The following is a 21,596-nucleotide window of genomic DNA, read 5'->3' as shown; positions in this document are numbered from 1 at the left end:
GGTCATTGCAGTGCTGTGTTGACATAGTCGCTAAGTCCCTTCTTGCCAGGGTGCCTTTGTGAGGTTTGCCACTGTTGTTCATCTGATATATAGTTAGTCTCCAATTACGGGGCAAGGGAGGGATCAGATGATAAAGATTAACTTTGCTTTATGAAAATCACTGAATCATTTTATTTTAGTGAAAATGTTTGAATGCTTCATGGCTACCACATCTTTCATTTTCATCGCTTTTAAAACACTTTTGGTTATCATTATAACAAGCCTTGTTGGGCAGCCAACTATAAAATGAAGTGATTAATGTATAATGTCATCTTTTCCCAAGTAGGAAATAGGGAACATAAATGGTTACCAATAACACTTGATGTTAATTTTTCAGAGCAGGGGTTGTGGTAAGTGGATGGATATATAGATAAATGACACGGAGGACCAGCCTTCTATTACCATAATAGAGTCCCTCGGGTCTCTGGAAGGCAGGAATTCCAAAGTGTGAAGAGGGATTCTTTACAAGCCTGGAGGTATCTTCATTCATTTGCTCATTTAGTCAACAAATACATTTTTGTGACCATCTTCTATTGTAAATACCAGACACAATGCTGGGTGCTAAGGGTATATGGGGTATAAAGACAAACAAGGTCTTTGCTCTCATTGAATTTATCACCTAGGGTCATGATAGACAATAAATAAATAACTGAACAGAAGAAGATACGTTTGGATAGTGATATTGATAAAAGGTATGAGGAAAATAAAGCAAGACAATGTGATGGAACGTGACTAAGGAGGGGGCATCAGTGAAGTTCTCTCTGATTTTTGGGCTGAATCCTGAAAGATAAGAGGAGGCAGTTCCACAAACAAATGGGCACAGAACATTCCAAGGATGGGAGCAGAACTGTAAAGCTACTGAGGTGGGAAAAAGGTTGGCATATTCCAGGGACAGAAAAGTCAGCGTTGCCAGGGTAGAGTGTGAGAGATGCTCACAGAGAGCCCAAGATGAGGGTGGAAGAATTAGGGATCAGTTCATGTGGGATGAGGTGGCCTGGGCAAGAAACTTGGGTTTCTTTTAAGTGAGAAGGAAGCCTTTAGAAGGTTTAAAGATGGGTCCATTTGGATGCAATGAGTCCAAATACACTGGCTGTTACTAACCCTTCTGAGTGAACTACTCACCAAGATTCTAAGTAAGTTGTTGGACCCATAAGGCAAGAAGTTTAAGGCTTGAGGTCCCACATAACACCTGTGTGGGAACTTGAAGGTGCTTTAAGATAAGCTGTATATTTGAATAAACGTAAATTTTCTTTTCAAGGAGTATCCGACAGACTCCAGTCACAAACCGCAGGAACCTTGACAAACCAGTCTATTTGTCTCAATAAGAGTGCTTCGCCCTTCACGATGATTCTGCGTTAAACAATGCACTTTATGGCAAGTGTATCAGTCAGGGTGCAGGGAAACAGAACGAGCAGGACCACGTATTGAAATTTATGGCAAGGAATTGCTTTATGGGATTGTGAGGGCTGGTGGAGCAAGTCCAAAAGGAGTAGAGCTGCGCCAGGAGGGAAGATCAGCGCAGACTGGGCACAGGCTAAAGCTGTTGTCCACAGGCAGTGAAAGGAAGAGGACTGAACTCCATGGGCACAGGCAGAAGTTTTGTCCAGTGTTGGCATTTCTTTTCTGTCTTAGGGAAGCCTCAGTCCTGCTTCTAAGGCCTTCCAACTGATTTAAGTCCGGCTCTCCCAAATTATCCAGGATAATCTCCTTACTTAAAATCCATTGATTAGGGACTTTAACTATATAGGCAAAATTTCTTCAGAGCAGAAGATTAGTGTTTGATTGAATAACTGGGAAGAGCCTTGCCAAGTTCATCAAGAAAACAAGTCATCACAGCAAGGTTAAAGACATGCTTTTATAATCTTAAACAGGTTCAATAAATGGTTAATGGTTTCTTACATGTATCATAATCCATGGCAGACTCACTTATATGCAAACATTATGCCATTAACCCAGCAAATGCTGTTACTCTGAATAGTGAGAGGAATCGATGACCATTATTCATTTAGAAGGTGTTAGGTTAATGACATGGCTTTCGCCACATAAAGGAGATTGCTAGTGAAGCTAATGTAGGTTGTTTTATAAGCCTTATCTACAAAGTCCCTTGTGAGTATTAGGAGTTGCTGGGAGTTTTAGGGTGTTCTGGGTGAAGAGAGGAAGCCAGGTTGCAAGTAGGAATCATTTCCAGGTAAGCATTTCAGGTGCCTTTCCTGAAAGAGATCTGAGAAGAAAAGGATTCAGCTCTACAAAACTCCAGTAATTTGTTGAGATTTATTTTCTCATTCTAAGTACATAACCACTTTTATGAATAATTTTATATTTGTAATTTTATGTTTATTTTCTTAAACAAAGCTCCCCAAATTGTAAGCTTCGGGCCCAGGAAACAGGTATCTACCTTTGCATATGAATTGCATATGAATTTTTTATCACTTGTTTTTTAACTCAGAAAAATAAATTATCCCAGAAAGATTATCCCTGTCAAAGAACTTGCAAAGGCCTATCGGTTAGTTATTCGTTTAATTGTCCTGAAACCCAGTCAATTACAATGAAAATTCCTTGTCTAGTTGAGAGACAAATCTCAGTAAAGCAGCTAGGGTTTATTTCAGAAGTAACATTTTGTCTTTCACAGTGGACCTCAGAAGAGCTCTGAGGCATTCACAATTAAATCCATGCTGACTGATGATAAATGAACATGTTTCTTCATTCCCCTCCCCCTCTTCCACCACACAATTTTGTTCAATAATACGATTTTTCTTTCTGCTTCTGTTTTGTTAAATTTGCTTATACGGCTATTACTTGACTTTTTGGTTTAAGTCCTTTGTCTCTCAGCTGTTACTGATCTATCATGAATGAAACTTCTTTCTTTCCCAATTTTTGTTAATTGTATCATTTCTACGTTGTCAGGCATGTGGCATTTGCCTTCTAATTTGTCATCCTAAACTTTATGTTGTTTTAATCTCACTTCTACGTTAAAATATATTTGGTGCTCACCACCAAATCTTTTCCTCAGTCATTTCTCAGTTTATGTTGTAGTAATTTCCTCAGAAAGGACTCTTGGGAACAATAGTCCATGAACTCCCTGCACGTTGAAATTATTGGAAGTTTTCAGATTTGATGGGCAGTTTGGATGTTTATAGTATTCGTACCTCACATGTTCTTTCCTTACTTATCTTGTGGGAGTTGCTCTCTTTACTGTCTACTGGTATTGATCATTGCTATGAAGATATCAAATGCAATACATATATTTCTCTTCTTTTTCACTTTTTTTTTTTTTTTTTTTTTTTTTTTGCGGTACACGGGCCTCTCACTGCTGTGACCTCTTCCATTGCGGAGCACAGGCTCCGGACGCGCAGGCTCAGCGGCCATGGCTCACGGGCCCAGCCGCTCCGCGGCATGTGGGATCCTCCCGGACCGGGGCACGAACCTGTGTCCCCTGCATCGGCAGGCAGACTCTCAACCACTGCGCCACCAGGGAAGCCCTATTTCTCTTCTTTTGAGTGGCTTGATCATTTTGCTTGGCTGCCAAATGATTCTGCCTTTATCTTTAAAGTCTAGTAACTTTAGTGGGATATGCCTTGTTTTTGACTCTTCTGTTATTCCTGGCACAAGTTATGTCCTTTTTTTTCCCCAGAGCAAGAAAAGTTAGGTCTTTTATTTATATCCTTTTTGCCTCCAACTCCTTCTTTCCACTAGAGATATTGCCAAACTCCATCTTTGCCACAATTTTTAAAAATTGTCTCAGGCCAGTAACAAAGATTGGCTATCTCTAAGCTATACAAGACATAAATTATACCAAGAAATACCAAATTTACCAAGAAATAAAAGGATCAGGATTTTGGAAAAGTGAAGACACATTAATAAAACTGTGATTGTGTTTGGAACTGAGTTACCAAAAATGCAGAAGCACGGCTGAAGCTCCTGCAGCTTCACTGGTCATTTAAAAGTTCCAAAATATATGCTATGGGCTGAACTGTGTTTCCCCAAATTCCTAACCCCGCAGCATCGTATAATGTGACTCCATTAAAGATAGGTCCATTAAAGAGGTAATTAACAGTATGTCCTTTTTATATATGTCAGGTTGTCTCTTATTTGAGGAAAGTTTTATTACATGGCACTTTATAATTTTTCTTAATTTTTCTTTCTTAAGGACTCAGCCCATTTCTGTATTTGTTGGGTCTTTTTTTCCCCAATATCTATCATTTCCTTCTAATTTGTTCTGTTTTTAATTTTCATCTTATTTGTTTTTCTTACTCATACACTCTACGCTTCCCATTGTGTTACCATGCAGTCTATTCTCACTTGTGATATTTCTTTTCCTGAGTTCTGCCAGCTGACATTACATCACGTCCCGTTGTGTCTTCATCTCATCCCTGAGACGAAGGGACTTCTGCTCTGTGATCTTCTTTCATAGAGACAGGAGCGTTTTCAAATTTTCAAATTTAATTTGTGGCAAAATGCTTAGTAACAGTATTTGTCCAATGGCAACACGTTCCTGGTGGCGATCTATGTATTGATTAGTTTTGCTGCTCTTTTTAAAATTCATTTTGTTTAGTTTTTAATTTTGCTTGTAACACATTTATGTCTATGCTATGCCAGTTTTTAAAATTTACGCTTTTAATCAATTATCTTTAATGAGTTTAGTTTTCTTAGACTTGAAATTTGTAGCAGGTCCCTGGGTGAGAGCCTGGGACATGGGATCAGTGTGGCCTTCAAGTTTTACAACCTACAGAGGCGGACTGCTTTTAGCAGAAGATGGCTCGTGGGTGTGCTTCTTTATATAGTCCTGCCTCATATGTTTCGCTGAACCAAATGAGGTTGGGGAGAGCTTTTGCTCCCAGCCTTCTTCACCCCGTGTAGCATCCATAGATAGAAAAGAAAGTTACAGCATTTGGACCGCAGGGTGAGCCCCTCATCTTTAGTGAGCATCTCTTTGCCAGCACTTTCTGAAATGCTGCAGCTGCTGCTGGCCTTTTTATACTCTCCATGCGGATTGATTTATCTTGTGTAACTTCTGCCCAAGCTCAGCTGTTTGGCTACCCTTCTTCATGTTATGTAGGCTGCAGGTTACATCTACCTTTGGGTTTTGCTGAACGTGGAATTTATTCTCAGAGTTACTTCCCCTCATTTTCTTGGTTTTTCTTGTATAATATCCAAGAGCAAAGGGGGCAATATATTGACTTTTATAGTTATGTTTGTACGAGAAGTGGAGAGTTTTGTTGTTGTTGTTGTTTTTTAATCCAAATATATAAAGATGCCTCTATACTGTGAGGTTATTCAATGTTCATGTAGTTTCTTTGTTTCATAATTCTTGGCTTGGTATTTAAAGTGCCCCTCAGTCCAGCTCCAATCTCATTCTACTTTCCTCTCCTTTATGTTAAATTGTACTGAATTACTCAGAGTTACGTGAAGAGTAGCTCTGTTTCTCCATACTTGTATTTACTTTGTTCCTTCTAGTTGACATTTCTTTTCCCCCTTGCAAACCCTTCCTCATCTCCATAGTCCTCATTATCAGTGAAAATCCTCTCTGGGCTTCAAGATCTATCTCAAATAGCATCTGATTCTTCAAGCTCTTCCTCTGATCTCTGCGTATTGTTATAAGCTCTTTATATGTTTAACCACATTAGTTACATTGCTCATATTCTCTTAGAATGGTATCATATTATAGATGACATTTTGGTTATTAGGCTACTGCTCCCACCTTCTACCAGTTGGAAGGAAGCCTGTGACTTAGTCATATTTGTGCCCCATTATGCCTGAGCACAGTACATAATATATTTTCAATAAACATTTGTTGAAATGACAAAATTTAGCAAAAGGCCAAAATTATTTTTTTGAATGCATGGCACAGTTTCATTCCACTTCTCACTGATGCACATATAACCATTCATGGGGATAATTTGTCTCTTTTTCTTCTGAAGACACAGATCCCTGCAGGTCAAACTATCTTATAAGGATGTGATTGCAGATGTACTTGTTTAGTCATGCAGACAGTCAAACTGTGTTTTGATGCTTTTAATTGTCTTATTTCAATACAGAATAATTTGTTCTTTGCTTATTATGAGTCCTTGATAGCTGTTAGGTAGATTAAAAAACAAAAATGGAAAACACAAACTTCTTTAGACTTCTCCTGTGAAATGGTAGATCTCTATCATGTTATAAATACATTACTAGGACAAACTCTGTTAAAATTTAACTTTTAAATTTAAATTGAACTAAAAGGAATAGCACAAGCTTAAGAGGAAATTTTCCCAGAGCACTCTTGGTTTTAAGAACATCCACATTTTGAGAAGTGAAATTTGAACATTTCTCCCCACTATTTCATTTAATTGGATCTTTTGCCAAGTATAATTTATATGTCATTTTCTTCATCATTTTGTAGCATTGAAAGCAATATTTGATGAGAAAAGCCTATTCCCCAAAGAAATTCTGGATCGTGAACGAAGAGCCAGGCAATTATGTCAAGACACAAGTAGTGACGTAAAGATTAAAAGGAATAAGAAGCCATTATAATTGAAAGAAAAATAAATATTTCATGGTCACATAAAGTATGTATATAAAATGCAAAAAAAATGGAATCAAAAATATTGCTCCTTTCTTTTACTTTATATTTGAACTTCAGGAAGCTTCATTTTGAAACAATGTTTTAGTGCTGCTTTTATCCATCACCTTTCACTTTCTCTGCATTTTAAATAGAAAAATATGACTAAAGAGGGGGGCAATAGCAATTGGTATTATCTATTCTCAAGTGTTTTTATATAAAAAATGTACAACTCCAGAACAAAGTGTTCTAACCAGTCACACTTCTTGTTGCTCCTATAGATAAATATTTTTGGTCTGGTTTCATTGTAAAATCAATTTGCATTGAAATTAAATATGTACTGACACAGTGAATATCTATATAAACTTAACTTAGAAAAGCATTCAGACTTATATGCACTTTCTAGGTTTTTAAAAAATGATTCTGATAATGCAATTAAACCTTGTCAATAGCAGCTATTACTATTAATTTTTAATGACTTTTATTTATCCTTCTGTGTACTTCTTGAGAAATGACTGCATATGTTCTACTTCTATACTTTGTTATACTATACTCTAAAATTGAGAGGCATGGCACACCAAAGAGGGAATAGCCTTGGGGGAAAAATAGGGGACTGGGGCTGTGTAAAAGCTTCATTTTCTGTGTAAGGTCAAGTAGGGACTGTGTCGTTCTGAAACACATCACTTTTTTGATCCATTTTTCTTTATAAATATTATCTACTAGGCAACCAGTATTCTTATAAAACATTAGCTAATGTGTCCTGTAGGAATAATTAATCAATTCATTCACATAACTTTAGTTTTTTTGTATTTTAAAGACTCCTTTAAAAATATGTTTTTTAAGAATTTTGCAGTAACACACGCAAGTAAAGAAATTGACAATATGTAAGGGTCTATGGTCTACTCTGTCCAGTTACTGTAAAAGTTTATCATATTTAAACCTCACAATAATTGTATAAGATATATCTATTTTAAGGTTAAAATCTGAGATTTGCATACATTAGGAGAGTGCCCAATTATTGATGGCAGAGTTGGGATTGGAGCCTAGATCTGTTTTACTCCAAAGGCCATGGTTTTCACCTTTCACTATTCTGTTCACACATTTCTTATTAGTATAAAGTCAGTGGAATGAACTCTAACTGTAGAATTTTCAGCATCGGTGGAGCAAATGATTTAGCTTGGTAGAGAGGGTGGCAGAAGAAAGATTTTCAGAAGACAGTTGCCTATTTCATCTACATTTAAGTGAATCCTGAGTCAGACGTTGTGAGTTCTATGAATATCCTTCTCCTTCTCATTGAATGACAGTCACATATGGGAAAAATGTAGGAGAAAGATATTTGGAAGAATCAATCTCAACAAATGCTGGAGAATGTTGTCAGAGCAGTAATGGTCCTGGAAACCATATTCTAGAGGAACAAATAAAGAAATGGGGAGGTCTGGCTTAAGAAAGAGAATTCATGGGAGATACAAACTATCCTCAAATATTTCAAAGCTGCAGAGATACAAACTATCCTCAAATATTTCAAAGCTGCAGGGAAGAAAGAGAGTAGAACTGACAGGCAAATGCTAAGAAGGCAGATTCTAGAATTTCTTCCTAATCCCTGTTGAACTTGAAAAGGTTTCTTATTTTCCCTTTCCTTCCCATCTTCACTTCTCATCTTGGTACAGAATTGTTGGCAGCAGGCCCACTGTACAGCTAGGGAAGGAAATAGGAGGAGCTGAGAGAAGACCCAGCAGAAATAAGCTTACTGGACCCAAGAGTATGGGAGGGGTCCATGGGAGAGGGAATTAGTGGGTGGGAAGGCAGAGGGGTGAGTGGAGATGACCAGCATAGTTGGGAGATTGGTCATATTGTACAAATAAATATTGAGTAAATAAATGAATAAATTAGTAAATATATAGAGGATAATGAGAGCCGAGTATCTCACTGTTATAGAAGGTATTTATAAAATTTGAAAGGGAGAACACTAGAAACAACCCTGAGATTTGGGATTGGGATTACACATAACAGTGTGAACTCATGATTTTAGATAGATAGATAGATAGATATATAGAATGAAATGTTTAGGAGTGATTGAAAATTGTGATTGCATCTTGCTCTCAAATGATTCAAAAAATACTAATTATAATGTTTATATATATTTATGTACACAACAAACACACCACATATATTTATCTACACACACACACACTATATATATATATATATATATATATATATATATATATGAAAGGAAAAAGAGAGAGAGGGAGGGAAAGAGAGATAGGTATATAGATAGAGCACACATATGTGGTGAAATGTTAACAACTGAAGAAACAGAGAGAAGGAGAGATGGAGATGGTAGTTCTTTGTATTATATCAGCAACTCTTCTGTAACTTTAAGGTATTTAAAGTAAATTATTTTTAAAAAATGAAAACTTTTGCCTTAATCCAAAGGGTTCCTTGAGATGTCAAAGCAGAGGCTGAATAACTCTCACAGGGATATTGAAGCGAATTCTTGGATTAGTTGGCAGGTTTGGTTGGACAATACATCATTTCAAACTTAGAGCATATGATCTATGAATCATAGATTGGTGACAGTACAGTGGAGTGAAATTTGAGGCTTATTTCCATAAATTTAAAGGAATATTAAGATGTTAAAGAGATGTAATATGGTTACCAAATACTTCGTGAAGGCCCTTGTCTGCATCCATCCATCCATCTCTCCCACCAGTTATTGAAGGCATATGCAAGGGACTGTTTTAGACACCAAGCATACACATATAAATAGAATACACTTCTCCTGCCATCAGCTTTCTGGAGCGAAGGCACATAAAATGCAATGGTTTTAAAGTAAAGATTGAATGAGCCCTCTAGTTTTTCTGTTATAATTTGGAAATTCTTTTACTAGACCTATTTTATATTTTTTTAGCCCTGGAGACGACTCTGTTTGAAGTGATTGTTCTGAAATAGCTTGGTTCATGTAGACAGAACTTCTCTCTGTGGCCTACTACATGTGCATAGCACTATGCTGTGTGTGACCCTAATTCATCCTTAGTTAACTTCAGGGCCTGCTTTGTAAAAGGAATTAAGAGGAGCTGTGTCAGACAGCTCATTAATAGAGCTGTCTATTCTCTATATTTAATGAGAATAGAACTTTTAAGTGTATGAAAGTCTCTCTTAATGTTACTGTTTCTAATAATGTGGAACAAAAACACTCACAAAAGGAAAAAATAAAAAGACATTTAGTTATTATGTCTTAACTCTTTTATATCTTACAGCATCTAATTGTGTCAGGCAGGTAGCAGGGTCTCACCTATCAAATGTTAATAGAACAGAAGACTTTATAAGCTGTTTCTGAAATTAACATTTAGGTTCAATTATTTAAGAGCCATTTTTCTGCAGTGGAAAAATGGCAAAATAGCATGTGCTATAATTTTCAATAGGCTACTTTGTTTGTATTGTGTAGAATTACACTAAATATAATTTAGCCTGTTCTCTTTACAGAACATTTTCCTCTTGTCACTCAAAATATATAGAGCAAACTGACAAAGGAAATAATGCCTGAAATTAATCCATACTCAGATGGAAGAATTAACTTCTATGTCCTTTACAATGAGAGCGCTTGCTTATATGTTTTTAGTTTGGAATTAAATACATTTTTACTTAAAAAAAACTATAAAACGCTAAGAAAGATAATGAGATTGAAGCTGCAACCCCTTGCTATTATTTTTATACACATTCAAGTGTATTTTTTACAGTGGCGGTAGTGATGGTGCTCAAATTTATAGCAGGATGCTTTGGCTCTCACTAATGAATGTTTTTTTTTCTTGATGATCTAGGAGCAAATAGAGTTATAGAGAAAACAGATTTGTGAAAATATTTAAAAGGTTTGCAGCAATATTTTATGGACAATCATGGGATCTTTACTGTCAGTTTAAAGAGCTTAAACCAGGGAGGAGAAATTCATGGGCATTGCTTTTTCCTACCCAAGAGACAGGAAAGTATACATTCTGCTGGAACTGCTGTAACGTGAGGTTCTTACCGAACAACTTCATTAAGTGACCTTACTAAGACAGAGTGTCTGTCTCTGTCATTGGAAGGAAAAGTAATGGCCTTTCCCTGGGTAAGTCACATTATGATCTGAGTAATGTACAGACATAATAATTTGGAAGCCAAGGGTACTTGTGATGGATATTTGCTGGTGTCACTGCATTAGAAGAGCATTGATTGAATGATAGTCTTAGGCATTCAGACTTATTTATGAATTGCCGAGTAGAACAGGAGGAATGATAATGTTCTCGTGTTGTATAATTCTGTGTTTGGAAAGTTATCTCCAACAGCGTTAAGTTGAAGCTGGAATAGAGTTTGCTTATGTTAGAGTAAGTAATACTAGAATATAACCCAAGTTTAGAAAACATTTAGAGATACCTAGATGGGAAATTAAGAATTTTAGTAAATTAAGAGATTATGGCCTATGACTATCATCAGCCTTCTGTGGCCTGAGCTATAGCCCTGTTAGGACACTGAAAGAGGTTAACAGGGTCCTTGCAAAAGTTTTTTTTTTTAATGAATTTTTTAAAGGTATCTACATTAATTTTATTTCTTTCTCATAAATTTATCAGAAATAATATTACATTTAGTGATCAATAGTGAATATTTGGGGCTTCCCTGGTGGTGCAGTGGTTGAGAGTCCGCCTGCCGATGCAGGGGACACAGGTTCATCCTCCGGTCCGGGAAGAACCCACATGCCGCGGAGCGGCTGGGCCCGTGAGCCATGGCCACTGAGCCTGCGCGTCCGGAGCCTGTGCTCCGCAACGCAAGAGGCCACAGCAGTGAGAGGCCCGCGTACAGCAAAAAAAAAAAAAAAAAAAAAAAAATAGTGAATATTTGTTTAATTGAAACCGGACCAAAATTTCCCCTTCTCTTCTCAGAGGCCTCTGATGAATAACACAATGTGTTTAATATCCGATTGTCATTGAGGTGATTTTTTTTATAGTATTTTTTTTTAATTTATTTATTTTTGGCTGTGTTGGGCTTCTCATTGCAGTGGCTTCTCTTGTTGTGGAGCACGGGCTCTAGGTGTGCAGTCCTCAGTTGTTGTGGCACGCGGGCTCAGTAGTTGTGGCTTGCAGGCTCTAGAGCGCAGGCTCAGTAGTTGTGACGCACGGGCTTAGTTGCTCCACAGCATATGGGATCTTCCTGGACCAGGGCTCGAACCCACGTCCCCTGCATTGGCAGACAGATTCTTAACCACTGCATCACCAGGGAAGTCCCTGAGGTGATTGATTTGAACTAGAAAAATGAGATCAAAACCCATTCAATTGTACATCCATTTTTTATTAATAACCTGTTTGTAGAGAAAATCATGTAGAAATTTAAAAGCATATACAAGTAACACCAATGTTTATTATCAAATTATTCATATTTAATAATATCTTGATATTATCCTGATAATTTGGTAAGACAGTAATCTTAATCTGGTGTTTTTGCTCAACAAAGACTATATTTCTTCAATATTCTCTCTGTTTCCTAAGGATTCAAATGGGCCTTGTATCCCCAGGAAACTCCTCTGACTATTGTATAATTTGATGAATTGTTGAGAACTCTATAAACGCAGCAGTAATTTGTCTCTGCAGTTTGGACTTGATTTAACTTTATTCTTTTTCTTATAGGCATTCTGAAATATTTATGATGGAATACATTGGTAATCTGATATGGGAGTTCTGTAAAAAACAAGAAGAACTAATTACTAGCAGATTTACAACCACTAGCACATTCTTCCACATTGTTTCTACTTAAAAAAGAAGTGAAATAATGGATGAAATAATAATTCAAACTTAATTATTTTAAAAAATTCTATTGTTTTCTCCCTCAATTCTTGCATATTTCATAATTGATCATTAACCTGGTCATGTTAGTTCTTCTGTACAAATGTGAACACCTGCTTTGGTTTTAGAGGAATTAATCGAGCAGTGTTCAAGATAAGTAGAGTTGGCCTTGACTGATCAGGTGCTCCATGTACTAGTGTTTCCCAGCAGGCACATTTTAGCTGTAACATTACAGTGAGTAATCAGAAGCCAATTTTGGGTAAGTACCTTGAAATTAAATAGTGTTTGAATGAAGTATGTATGCAACAACATTGACCATGAGTGTTTAATAGAGTAAGGGAATGGCATTTCAATTCACTCTGGTGCAGGTATTATTTAAATGTATCAAATTAACACATTACTTTTATTTTCCTTAAAAGATTAAATTTTCCTTAAATTTTCATGACAAATTTGAAGGCCAAATTCTTATAAGACTATTCATCAGGTTGCTTAGTTCACCAGTGCTTTGTGTTTTCTGATGAGACACAATCCCAAACCCAATGAGGTAAGTGAATTTTTAAAACAATTTTTTTGCATGAGCTTGTAGTTTATTAAGGGCCTAAAAATTTCCTGGGAGAAATGGATGCTCAAAGAATATACATTTTGATTATTAAGACTGTTAATAATGATAAGGCAACTCCCAGATTCTACTACTAGGGAAAAATTACATCCTTCATAATATTGCTTATTATTCTAATATAAACCAAGTACTTAAAAATGGGCCAAATGAATTGCCACTGCTGACTTAAAATTTTTGATAACATTTTGACTATTTATGTATCTACAAACTGATATTTTGGTCAGAAATCTTCTGAGATATTGAATATATTAGAAAATGATACTCAGAAATTTATTTTGCACGTAAAACATCTTTTACACTTTTACTTTTACTATTGTTGCACTACCACTCACAACCTTATGTGCTAATTTAATCTTCAATAAGACATTTGCTTGATAACATATATTTATATTATCAGTTTATCAACACATTATTTTCTGACAATTGCTTTGGATTGTGTTTTGAGGTTTTTTTTCCTTTGTAAATTGTATATCTAAGTTTAACTACACATATTAGAAAAGAAATGGAAATATCTAGATAATGACTCTACAACTTAGTTTTGGAAAATAATTGACTATTAGTAATCTTTATGTATAATAGTGATTCTTAGCCATTTAGGGGTCATGGAAGCCTTCCTAATAATCTGCAAAATACACTAGAACTATAGTTCTTCATTTCTTTAAGGCTAACAAAACATTATTCCGGAGGTTTTCATATTTATGTCCAATAAAGGGTTACTTCCTAGTAACCTATTAAACTAGTAGGAGTTATTGAAAGTGACTAAAATGGATTATTTGTAAGATAAAACTAGTGTTACTAAAATTTTAAATACTTTGAAATTTTATTTTAAATTTATTCATTTAAAGTACTTAAAATTTAAAATACTTCAGAGTCAGTATTCTACTAAGTCTGCAGTAATATTGTAAAACTCATTCTGCTCCAGAGGTAATGAGATGGTTGAATTTCCTGGAGTTTTAGTGGAGAGCAGTTTAATACGGTGTCATTAGTGTTGTGAATTGGTTACAGTTTTCAGTTGCAGTTTTCTTATATTTGTTAATTTATTTGTCAAATTATTCTTTGATTTTAAAAAATTGCTTTCTTCATTTCTTGTTATTGTACCATTTATATTTGATTGTAATTTTGTTTCTTTATAATTTTTTTCTGAGTTTTTAAAACCTCTCTTTGGAAAAGTACGAGGTGGGTTTGGAGGTTATTTCACCATTCCGTAAAGTGTGAGACTTGTTGCTGTAAGAAGTTAGCCAGATTACTCAACTGATTTAGAATACTTGAATTTCCTAATATTATAGGTTCAAAACCACACTGGAGTGTGTTAGGTTTTTATTCCATTTCTCCTTTTGTTCTTTAAACTATTTTAGAGTAGTCTGAACAGAAATTTCCCTTGATATCAGAGCTGCAAGTATCCCATTTAAAACCATGGAAAAGATGCAAAAAACTATCACATAGCTATTCAGAGACAGTATTGCTATTGATAATATTCCAGCATTATAATTTCTCCTTTAATTTAAAAAAACTGCAGTACATCTGTACTGCTTTCTGAATGCATATTAAAAATGCTATTAGCACATGGCCTATTTCTCCTAATAGAAGATGCTTAGTCTGAAAATTGACATTAGAATCTTCCTGTGGTAGTTTGTTCTAATAAGACAGAAAGTTCTAATAGATAGAAATCTTTCTATTGAGCTTACTATGGTAAACTCTGATTATTTTGAAAACTAACAAATTTTGAATTAACCAATACAGAGAGGTCAAAATGGATAAGATCTTGTTGTGGAGTCTCCTGTTGACTTTTTCTGGAAGTCAAGCCTCAAGCCCCTTGGCTCAAAGAAATACCGAATTTGCAGTGGATCTTTATCAAGCTGTTTGTTTATCTCATAAGAACAACATCATAATTTCCCCTTTTGGAACAACTCTGGCCCTTGGAATGGTACAACTGGGAGCAAAAGGAATAACACAACAGCAGATAAGACAAAGTTTAAAATTTCAAGAAACCTCAACTGGTGAGCTTCTTACATATGATTATTTATACTGGATAAGATCTGGCCAAATTTATTTTTAAACTATCAGAGAAGCTCAGGGTCATAGAACTTTAATAAATATAAAAAGTTATGAAAAGTATGAAATTATAATAAAATGGAGAATTTTGAATGCAAATAATTGTCAATGTAAATAATTATAATTGTTTCTTAATGAAAATATTACCAAAATAATTTATTAAAAAATTAATTCTATACACATAAAAATTGTGACTATGTCTGTATATTTTATTCTAGCCTGTTTTAGGCAGTTTTAAGTGGGATTATGTTGTATGTGCACATGTGTATGTGTATGAGTAGATATACACCCATATATTTGTATACACATATTCTTCTACTAGCACTTACTGTGTCCTGATCATTTTTTCATATCATGCAACTGCTTCAGAATGTAGTTTTTAATTGCTGTGTCCTTTTGCCTCTGATGAAAACATTATTGCGTACTCACCTAACCCTTCTTCATTAGGTAATATCCAATACTTCTCTTATAAAAATGCTTCAGTGAGTACCCTCACCCAGAAATCTTTGTGTGCATCTCTTATTATTGTGTAAACTTTTAAAGATTAGTTTTTAATTAGAATTTAACCTTTTCACTTAAGTGAGACCAAGCAAAAGCATTCATTTATATTTTTTAAAAGCTTATTTAATAGTTTTTAAAGAAAATTTTAAAAAAGAAGCATTTATATAACCCATTGCATGTGAGTAGTTGTTTTCTAGTGTCCCAAAGGCCTATCTGAGATACTGTGTTGATGTTTTAGTGCTGGTATCCCATTTCAGGGGGTAGTTTTCCATCTCCCTGGTTATCCTGTGCTTCCAATTTCCATTTTAGTTTAAAATGTTTATATCACTGTCAGATACTGTGTCCTAAACATCAGAGGTGACTTCCAGATTTTTGATTTGGACATTTAGTGACTGTAACTATAACCAATTGCAGTATGTTTGCCTTAGCACAGAGTAGTTATTTTTAGGAAATTGTTTTTCTGAATAAACTATTTACAAGGTTTTATTTGCTTCGTTTTAAATAAAGGCAATTTTATGTAGAAAAGAAGTTGATGATAGTGAAGTTAATTGCAAGAGTTTTCCTTTGTAGATAATGTAAAATGAAGCCACTGTGTTGCAGATCTAGTCTTCATTGTCTGTATTAATTTCAGCAAATCCCACTACACAGTCCCGGAAACATTTATATCACATGATACTGCTTTGGAAAGTAATAGAGCATTTATGAAGATATGTAAAGTTGATTCCACGATCAACTAGCAAAATTAGAGCCTCCGAAATTTAAATTACTTTAAATGAATCCATCTTATAGAGGAACATGGGAGTCTTAACAACTCTGGATTGTGAATATAATAATAATCATAGTAATAATAATGATGACATTATCAAACATATATATATAGTGTACCAGTCACTGTTTTATGTGCTTATCTCATTTAATCCTCACAATTACTCTGTGAGTCAGACATAATCCTGCTATACGGATGAGGATACCAAGTCAGAGAAAGGTTGAGTAACTTGCCCAGAACTAATTCTAAAAATGATTCCCTGAGGGTTATAGGTCACAAGAGCAATAATGAACATTTTAATATTTTCTTTGAAAGAGTATATATGGACAATAAAACATTAACCTTTTAACACACATAAGAAAATCTACCAAACTTGCTTTCTATTATACTTCGTTAAGGGAGGGAGAAAGAAGCACAGATGGAGGATAAGTACAAAAAAGAAAAGAAGACCAACCAAAAAGGGAGAAAATAGAAATATTAAACTCTGGAAAATAAAAAAAGGAAGGGAAAATTAAGAAATAAAGAAAAAGAAGACAGAGTTAAGGAAGGGAACAGAGAGAAAAAGTGCAGGAAGATGAAAAGAAAGAAAAGCAAAATGGTGTTAAGGGTAGAACAAAGGGTATGACAGATTAGAAGGTAGTGCCTAGCAGAGCCATATTGGAACCCAAGACAAAAAGAAAAATCAGTAACAATGAGCCTGTCTTTATTTATTTAAAATTTTTATATTTTATTCATCATGGATTTCTTTGTGTTAATATTGATTTAAAAATATATTACAGTAAAATATTATTTATCTTGATTACTGAATTTGTTGGCAACTCCTTAAATTTTATGCCAAAATGAGTGTCTCATTGACCCATCTTGGTCCTGGCCCTGCCTTCAATTCCCTCTGATTGTCAAACGGTGCTATCTGTTCAGTCAGGCTATATTTTACTTTTCCAGCTACCAACCTGTTTCACATCTAAACTGCTTATTCTTCAGATGGGCATACAACTCCTAGCACCCTACCCCCACTGGAGCTCTCAGTATCCTCACTTATCCTTCTTTCCCCATTGCCAAAGCGTCGGCTCAGAATTTACCTTCTCCAGTTTACTGAGCATCTGATAATACTCCATTTTGCTTTGCCTCTAATGATGCTGCTTATTAATCGAAGACTAACTTAAAGGTGCTTCTTTATTCCAAGAGGGTTATAGAAAGAGAAGAGCATGAACTCCTGTCTCAGTTAAGCATACAAATGACCTTGTGATCGGGCACCTTTCAAGTTATCTTATCTCTCTGGATTTTATTTATTTATTTTATTTTATTTTTTTTTCTCTCTGGATTTTAGATTCCTCATTATAAAAAGAGGAGTTTGGATTAGATGATTTCTCTGGACCTTTCAGCTAAAATAATCTATAATTCTATGACTGCCTTTGTTTTCATCTTTGGATCTCTCACATTGTACACATGGTTGGTCTTTGGGCTTTTAACAGCAGGAGAAGTAAACATGTACTAAATTTTAGAACATTTTTTTGGAGGTCTGGTACAACCAAACCAAAAGTCACATTCACTCCATGACTGGTAGGTTTTCCATGGCTCTATTTTAGGAAATGAAATAAACTTATTCTCATTGCTTACTAGGAGCCATGGATATGTATTCTTTTTGATCTGTGCTAAAATAAACTATTAATCTGTAAATTAACTCAAATGTATAAGGCAGATAACTTTGTATTCTCCAAACTTGTGCTACTGGTGACATTTTTTCATTGACTTCTGAGTCCAGTGATTTATCAAAGGGCAGCTGACTGTCAAACAGTCTTAGACCTTAAGTACATGACATAAATTTATTTGCTCTGACAAATGAGTTGGAACTATTTTTTTCTCCCCCTCTCCTTTTTTCCCCATTCCTTTAAAGATGTTCATAAATTACAAACTTCTGAAAATTGGTTTCAAATTCTGCCACTTTATTTCTGACCTTACTTAATTCTTTTGGAGAAGCTCTATGCCTTCCCTCAGAAAGTCTTCTTTGTAGGCTCTCAGCTGTTGAGATATTCTCTCAGCTTCCAATAGCAAGAAATGATTGCATCTGAAATCATTGTATAAACAAGTAAAATAGATTAACATTCTTCCTTATGTAAGGAATTCCAGGGTTGTAAAGAATTGTTGATATTCTTCATATCCAATCATATGGAAGTAAGTTTTTGTAACTAAAATTGTTTATGTCTGTGTCTATATCGCCACAAATGGAGAATCATGGAGTTTGAAATATGATGCAATATACCTTCCAAGCCTGCTCTATGGTTATGTAGGTTGTATCTGCACAAGAGCACCAGGACAAAGAGGCAAGTGGGGACTGAAATGTAGTCTCCACTCAGCTGGACAAGGTATGGGCATGCAGCCTACCACCACCACTCAGTGAGGGCATGAGTTCTTATTTGCGCAAAAATGCCCTGTGGACTGCTAGCTCTCTGACAAAAGGTTTACACACACACTTACACACCTTATTTCCAATAGACACCTCATAGCAAGTTCCTCTCAGTCTTTATTTTCCCTCTTTATTCAATGGACATCTCCCAATGATGAACCATTTGTGTTTTCTTCAATAGAGATTAATTGCATGCAATCAACTTTTAAGTTATGAAAGCGGTATATTCAGTATTTAACTCAAAATAAACAAAGGCTCTGAAGGAACCTTGGATTTGAAATGCAGTTCCCAGATTCAACAGTTGAGTTCCAGAATTAAGCCAGAAAGGAATGAAAAATATTGGTGCCCTCTGGTAATAAATAGGAAGCCACTGAGTAAAGATCAGAGCTGAATTCTCTCACAGCACATACAGCTTCCTGAAAACATGGCGGTCAGAATGACCCAGTGATAAATAAGTAATGGGCCAACAGTGATTAGTAGCTGACTCTGACAGACTCATTTGGCTAGTGGTTATATTTGGAATGGTTAAAGATTTTTATTGTTCACAAAGACAGCCAAAGTATATAGATTCATGAACCTGAAGAAATAGGTAATTTTGATTCTTATGCATCTCCAGAGATAATTATAGGGGTACCTCATAAATTTCAAAACTTGGACAGGCACAGTTGCTCATAAGAGAGCAATTCTTTCTTAAGCTGAAATAAAAGTAGTAGTGAAAAGGATTGCTCATCACTGTCTTAGCCCCCATCAGCATTCATTAGTATTCCTCTTTCATAAACATTGCATGTTATGCAAAGAATGAGATTCTAAGGATACCTTTCCAACAACTAAGAATGAGCTAAATTTGATTATAAAGAGGGAGTTTCCTTCAGCCTGTTTAAATGCATATTCTTGTTTTTGACAAACTTCACATTTACATGGACATTTTTGTTTCCTGTATGAGAGCTGATTTCTCTACAAAATGCATATTCCACAGGAGATAAATGCTTAAAATATTTATACTAACTTATAAAGGATCGTTAGTTATACCTAAGGGTGCAAAAACTGGTGATATGAATCAGAGCGTTTAGAAGCAAAGATGAGAAGCTGTTGTTCTTATGTTGTTCAATATGTCAGTATACATTATAATTATTTTTTAGGAGAAGAATTTTCTGTGCTGAAGTCATTTTTCTCTGCCATCTCAGAGAAAAAACAAGAATTTACATTTAATCTTGCCAATGCCCTCTACCTTCAAGAAGGATTCACTGTGAAAGAACAGTATCTCCATGGCAACAAGGAATTTTTTCAGAGTGCCATAAAACTGGTGGATTTTCAGAATGCAAAAGCTTGTGCAGAGACAATAAGTACCTGGGTAGAAAGCAAAACAGATGGTAAAGTTTCCTATTTTCATAAAGTCATTATTTGCCATTGTATTCATGGTTTTTAATATCCTAAAGCAAAGAATGGTTGAATATTTTCCTATTAAATTATGGTTCAGAGGGATCAAATCTCCTATTTTGCTCTCCTGTTATTCAAATTAATACTAAATTGTAAAACAGAGAGAAATTGTAAGCTGCTTTGAAAGGTATACAGATTATTATTTTTTGTTTGAGAGAGACACCTATTTGTAGAATTCTTGATGGAAAAATTTTAATAATAATTTTTGTTTAAGTATAGGATTTTTAAGTATGGCAGCAGGAATAATATCTTTGGCCAGGTAAAACTTAGATCTGTCCATCTCAGATGCCTTCTTTCCCACATATACTGTAAATAATTAACTCATGTTAGTTGGATGTGTTAATGTTTCATAATAAATATTGATAGTTCTGTCATAAAGTTGTAATCTAAACTTTAAGTGTAAGCTGGCAAAAATTCCAAAGGTGCTACTGAGTGACATAGTAGAACACAAGATGAAACTCATACAGATGTGAGTTCAAATTCTGCAGGTTCTAAACTATGCTCCATTTAAAATGAGGATACTATTAAAACATTTCAGGATTATTGGAAGGTTAAAAAAAATGTATGTGAAGTGAACAGCATATATCAGGTCCTCAATTAATAGTAGCTTGTTTCTTTGTTCATTCGTTCTGTTACAAAAAGCTGTTATGTGTAAGACGCCACTATATTTTTCATGGGGAGCCTCCTATGGGGAAGCATAAGTTGAAAATACGAGATGGGTGCTGCAAGCAGTGTTCACAGGAAAGTCCTATTATTGGGATACACAATGATACACATCCCTAGACAGCTCCATGGCACCTAATCATGCTGTTGACTCACAGCTTGGAAATACTCATTGGACATAGAAAGAGGAGACTGGTTTTTTATTTTTATTTATTTTAAATTAATTAATTAATTTATTTTTGGCTGCGTTGGGTCTTCGTTGCTATGCGCAGGCTTTCCCTAGTTGCGGCGAGCGGGGGCTATTCTTCCTTGCGGTGTGTGGGCTTCTCATTGCAGTGGCTTCTCTTGTTGTGGGGGAACCGGCTCTAGGCGCTCAGGCTTCAGTAGTCATGGCACGCGGGCTCAGTAGTTGTGGCTGGCGGGCTCTAGAGTGCAGGCTCAGTAGTTGTGGCGCACGGGCTTAGTTGCTCCGCGGCATGTGGGATCTTCCCGGACCAGGGATCAAACCCACATCCCCTGCATTGGCAGGCAGATTCTTAACCACTGCACCATCAGGGAAGTCCAGGAGACTGGTTTTTTAAAAGAGGAAAATCATACTAGCAACCTTATTCTTGTCTTCTCCCAATGGTCAGTGGCTGCAGTTGCAAGAGTGGAGAATTTGAGTGAACCATTAATGTATTAATTCTGATTGACCTGCTGAAGAACCTTGAAATAAAGTTTAAAAACTACCAACAAATATGCAGGAAGAGATACTTAGGTTTTGTTCT

The 21,596-nt window shown here is 35.5% G+C and overlaps 2 protein-coding genes across 2 annotated transcripts in view; both read left to right on the top strand.

Annotated features, from left to right (window-relative positions):
* The window catches only part of WDR49 (WD repeat domain 49), a 140,375-nt gene extending 133,826 nt beyond the window's left edge, over positions 1–6,549 (top strand). The window contains 1 exon segment of the mRNA XM_060149012.1: positions 6,419–6,549. Within this exon segment, the coding sequence (XP_060004995.1) occupies positions 6,419–6,549 (131 nt within the window).
* A 6,027-nt stretch (positions 6,550–12,576) lies between these two features.
* SERPINI2 (serpin family I member 2) overlaps positions 12,577–21,596 on the top strand; it is a 29,199-nt gene continuing 20,179 nt past the window's right edge. Inside the window, exons 1-3 of the mRNA XM_060149220.1 lie at positions 12,577–12,931; positions 14,747–15,003; positions 19,869–20,099. Coding sequence (XP_060005203.1) covers positions 12,927–12,931; positions 14,747–15,003; positions 19,869–20,099 — 493 coding nt within the window. The 5' untranslated portion in view covers positions 12,577–12,926. The remainder of the gene's footprint in view (positions 12,932–14,746; positions 15,004–19,868; positions 20,100–21,596) is intronic.

Source organism: Lagenorhynchus albirostris, chromosome 5, assembly GCF_949774975.1.
Source record: "Lagenorhynchus albirostris chromosome 5, mLagAlb1.1, whole genome shotgun sequence".
NCBI lineage: Eukaryota > Metazoa > Chordata > Mammalia > Artiodactyla > Delphinidae > Lagenorhynchus > Lagenorhynchus albirostris.
The sequence above is the reverse complement of the archived record's forward strand: the minus strand, read 5'-3'. Positions and strand labels throughout refer to the sequence as shown.